At 41.6% G+C, this 4968-nt stretch overlaps 1 protein-coding gene across 1 annotated transcript; it reads left to right on the top strand.

Annotated features, from left to right (window-relative positions):
* The first annotated feature begins 2372 nt into the window (after positions 1-2372).
* LOC119408621 (teneurin-3-like) lies at positions 2373-4588 on the top strand. Its single transcript, XM_037675466.1, has 2 exons — positions 2373-3253; positions 4396-4588. Exons 1-2 carry the CDS (start codon positions 2409-2411, stop codon positions 4586-4588), a joined length of 1038 nt encoding a protein of 345 aa, XP_037531394.1. The 5' UTR covers positions 2373-2408.
* Positions 4589-4968: the final 380 nt, after the last annotated feature.

The following is a 4968-nucleotide window of genomic DNA, read 5'->3' as shown; positions in this document are numbered from 1 at the left end:
ATGGATGGATGGACAGATGGATGGATGGATGGATGGATGGATGAATGAATGGTTGGACAGATGGATGAATGGTTGGATGGTTGGATGGATGGATGGATGGATGGATGGATGGTGTTTTACTAACACAATTAGTGAAACATTAATGACATCAATAGAAACGCATGTAAAACAATAAACTCGTCAATCAAAATGAAAATCTCCTTTGGCAGCTAAAAGTGTTTTTCCATGGAAACACAAGCAGAAGCGATGAGTGTGTGAGTGCTGGACACGAAGGAGCCGAGTGTGAGACAACATGAAGACAAGTCATTAAGCTTGTCCCTTCCTGGTTAATAAGGAGTCGTTTGGCACGAGTCGGTGAAGACGTGCGTTTGGCACGAGTCGTGTGATCCTCGGGCGTCCGGACTGGAGAACCGGCTCAGCAGTTTAACTCGACGCAGCCTTAGAGGCATCGTGTTGTATTATTCATCACCCGGTGGAAAGACACAGTTTAAGAGCGTTTTCACAGTTTTAATGGCACGGCTTTGTATTTGAGGGTCCAAATATTCATCCGTGCTGTTAAAAATAAATAAATTAGTCACTGGTCGTTTTTCCAGACACCGCTTGTAACGGTTGGTCAGGATTAATGCGCTCGCTCACATCACTCCATTATCCTGGTAAATGTGACGAATCATCCTTTAATTTTTAATGTGGGATGTCTTTTTATGTCATTTTGATCGAGTTCAGACGTCACTGATGAGACCTGGTGACGTTACGTGAGCAGGTCGCAGCGCAGAGTTCAAGACGTGGGTCTCGCAGGTGACCTCACCTGAACTCTGAGCGAGCGTGGCACGGCCCGAGCTGTCTTTTGAAATGTTGAGTCGGTGCTAACAGAAATTTAAAGACTGCAAATAGCAAGCTGCCAGAGAACACAGAGAGGAGCAAAGATGCAGGGACACGAGCAGCTGGACTGTGGGAGGCTTCGAGCTTTTACTTTGGTGAGTTGAGGCCACAGTTCATTTAAACACCTTCGTGCTCTTCAGATCAAATGAAGGGTTAAGGCCTCGTTGTTAAAGGTCCTGAAAGATACAGATTCATACATCGATCCTTTTGTACCATAAAAATAATCGATTACGCCTCTGCTGCACATTTTGTTTTTCTTTTCCATTATATGTATTGTTTGTTTTTGTGCAAACAATAAAATAACTAAACTAAAAAAACCAACAACCTGCAACACTGCTTTTATTTATTTATTCTTGTCCATTGTGTATTTTTATTTACAGAGTTTAATAATAATTACTTGTTTAAAAAATCCTTAAGAACATGTACACTTAAAAATAATTTATCTGATACAAGCTTTTATTTATTTATTTTTATGGCTCTTTATAATTGAGGGCACTCGAGTGATTTTTATTTATTTGTTTTGCCCATTATGTATTTTTATTTAGAGTTTAGCAATGGCTTGACTTAAATAAAATCTATTTGGACAATTCTTAGAACATGTTAAAAGTAACATGTAGAAGATCTTCCTCACTTGAAAACCACGTGCTGCCGTGAGTCGGGAGAGCAGCTGATGGTGAAACTTCATTTTCAGACGTGGTCGTTGATTATGGCTTTTAAAAGCAGCCAGGACCAACAGAACAACCAGTTTATCTCTAAATGTTTCTTTAGTTGGAGCAAATCTAACAACTCAGAAAAAAATAATGAAACTAAAAGAGCACATTTGAATTCTGCCTCTTTTATTAAATCATCTCGTTGTCATTCAGGGGAATCTTACTGCTCTTAGAATAAATGATAACAGTCTAATAATTATGTTTCAGCTCTTATTAAAAACCGTGTCTCGGCAAAATTCATTCTCACCCAGGACTTTTATCTAAAGTGGAAAGAAAAACTGCAATATATGACGTGTGTTTATTTATATAAAGCTGTTTTTATGACCTTTTTAGTTAAACTATATTTCCTGTGACTTTTGCTTTAATTCCTGGTAAAAAGAGCTGCGTATTGTGAGATGGATTAGAAATGTCTTTTCTTCTGCACGTGTCCAACAAAGGATGCACAGACTTCAGCATGTGAGCACTTGTGCCACTATCTGACCCTGACAGTCTGCCATTCACAGCGAGCTTTGTGGAGGTGAGGGGGGGGGGCAGGCGCAGTAATTCTCTCTGGCTCTTTATCTTCGCTCCATTCTTGACACAACATCTGTCACTTTTAAGATCGGAGCTATACACACTCATCTTCTTCCATGTTTATTGACACTCCAGAACATTCGTATGATAAAAAGACATGACATATTTTAAATGTGGGATTAAAAACACGTTGTTTTTACCGCCTGTCTATAATGACAAGGTGGCAGTTGGATGTTTGTACTAACCAAATGGTTTCGTGCATTCCAGGTGATTTTGGAGTGGCCCACAGATCTGGCAGTTAGCCCCATGGACAACTCTCTTTATGTCCTCGACAGCAACATTGTGCTGCACATCACAGAAAACGGTCAAGTGAGTATTGCGGTGGGCCGACCCATTCACTGTCCATTGGCTGGACCGGAGCGTGGCACGGCTGGCGGTCAGAGAGCGCACTTGACTCCACTAGAATCTGCTGTTTCTATTGCCATATCGTACCACGGTGCCATTTACATAGCAGAGACAGATGAGAGGAAGATGAGCAGGATCCGGAAGATTTCTGTGGATGGCGAGATAACACATTTGGCTGGAGCACTCTCCGACTGCGACTGCAAGAACGATGCCAACTGCGACTGTTACCAGACAGGAGATGGCTATGCCAAAGATGCAAGGCTGAATGGTCCGTCTTCATTAGTGGCAGCTCCAGATGGGACTCTCTACGTGGCGGACCTGGGGAATATCCGCATCCGCGCCATCTCAAGAAACGGGCCAACTTTGACTTCCAGTGGCAGCGCATACGAAGTGGCCTCCCCTGACGCCCAAGAACTGTACATGTTTGACATGAACGGTACCCACCAACACACCGCGAGCTTGCTCACTGGCGACCTGAAGTCCACCTTTAGCTACAGCACAGAGAACGACATCACAGCTGTCACTGACAGCAGCGGCAACACTCTGAGAATCCGCAGAGATGCTAATCGTATGCCCGTGCGCATCGTCGCCCCTGACAACCAGGTGATCTGGCTGACGATGGGGACCAACAGTGGTCTGAAGACTCTCACGGCGCAGGGTCAGGAGCTCGTGCTGCTCACCTACCACGGCAACAACGGCCTGCTTGCTACTAAAACATCAGAGATCGGCTGGACAACTTTCTACGAGTAAGTATAATTAACATTGGCAGGATATTATTCTGTGGAACTGTTTCTATCATTTGACAACGTCTAATTGATTTAGGTTTCATATTATTTAGGCCTTCTCATTATGGAAACAGCCCACAGTGCAAATTAAAACACACCTCCCACTTTGTGCATACTAATACAAACTGTGTAAACAGATGTAATTTGTGCTTAGGCAGATAAGATTATGTAAAGGAATGAAGAAGTGCACCGCTCTCTCTGGAATGAGAAAGCAATATTAACAACCTCGCAGTTGAAAAACTAATAGTTTTTTTGTTGTTCTTGTTTTGGCTTATAACCTGTCATTATTATTAATACTGCTATAGCTGATGCTGCATTCCATTTTTATTTCAGACCACATGTTATTGGCACAGACAAAAAAAATGTTAATGACTTTTTGTCATACATTTGTTCATTATAGTCTCGCCGCAGTACAAGTTTATCCAATTAAGGGTAACAATACTTACCTACAAATTGCTCAAGGGTGCATATTTAATTGAAGTCTAAATATAAAATTTGCCTTAGATCTGTAAAATAGCCTAGTTAGACTTAAATAAAGTACGCTGCATTTGTTCTTTTTTGTTTCTGTTACCTGACTTGTGCTGGCTATGACCAAACATGAAGGTAAGAAAGTAAAACAATAATCAGACAGACCTTATAATGAAAAAAAAACTTAATTCATCTGCCAACTTGTTTTGCTAACATAACCTCCCTGTGATTGATTTCTTCACTCGTCTGTCATTCCCCGTCATGTCCCATTACGCCGTGCATGATATTCTCACTGCAACAATAACAACGAAGCCGTCAGATGTGATTAGACTGACACATCAATCATTAAAAATGAATTCATTACAAGTCTTTTTTTGTGTGTAACTAAATAATAGCTGATGTGTCACTCACTCATATTAAATATTTGGATTGTGTCGAAGCCATTTTTACAGCCATCCTTCCACTCGTGCTCGAGAAGTGGAAGATATCCAGGAAAGAAAATGTGACATTTTAATTACAAGAAAGTCGGAGGTCTCACTCGAGTACAGAGGAGTTGATAATTGAATGAATCGTAGCTCTGGGAGCCCTCATACATATAAATGCTTTGTCGTTTGATTGTTCTTTCTGTCAAACAGCTATGACAGTGAAGGTCGGCTAATGAATGTGACGTTCCCCACTGGGATGGTGAACAACCTGTACACAGATATCTACAGCGCTTTGATGGTGGACATCGAAAGCTCCTTGACGGAGGAGGAAATCAGCATCACGACGAATACCTCCAGCGTTCGTGCCTTCTACACTCTGGCTCAGGGTAAGGCCTCGTGCTAATCTGAACGGAGCAGCTGTTATTTGTCATTGTTTCAAGGGTCTGCGGGGCGATGTTGAGTAAGCCAAAGTCGTGTATCATTACAACTCAGAGGGCTGGACAGTGCAAATGATTACTCTGTGGGTGTGTGGGCTGCATGTCAGAGTCAGGGAGACGCATCAACCTTGTTACTAAGTGGTTTATACTCCGTCCCACGGCCAGATGCTCCAATTATTTCTTCACATCATTCATGCTCCGTCCGTCTTTCAGCTGTAAATTGTCTAATTTATGATAATAAACAATTTGTGCTTATTCAAATACAGGTATAGGTATATATAGTACAGGTAGTAAGTAGTCATTTATTGCAAATTTATATATATATGTGTGTGTATATACTGTGTAT

Source organism: Nematolebias whitei, chromosome 4, assembly GCF_014905685.2.
Source record: "Nematolebias whitei isolate Nwh7 chromosome 4, NemWhi1, whole genome shotgun sequence".
Lineage (NCBI taxonomy): Eukaryota > Metazoa > Chordata > Actinopteri > Cyprinodontiformes > Rivulidae > Nematolebias > Nematolebias whitei.
Note: the sequence above shows the minus strand (reverse complement) of the source record. Positions and strands in the feature narration are given on the sequence as shown.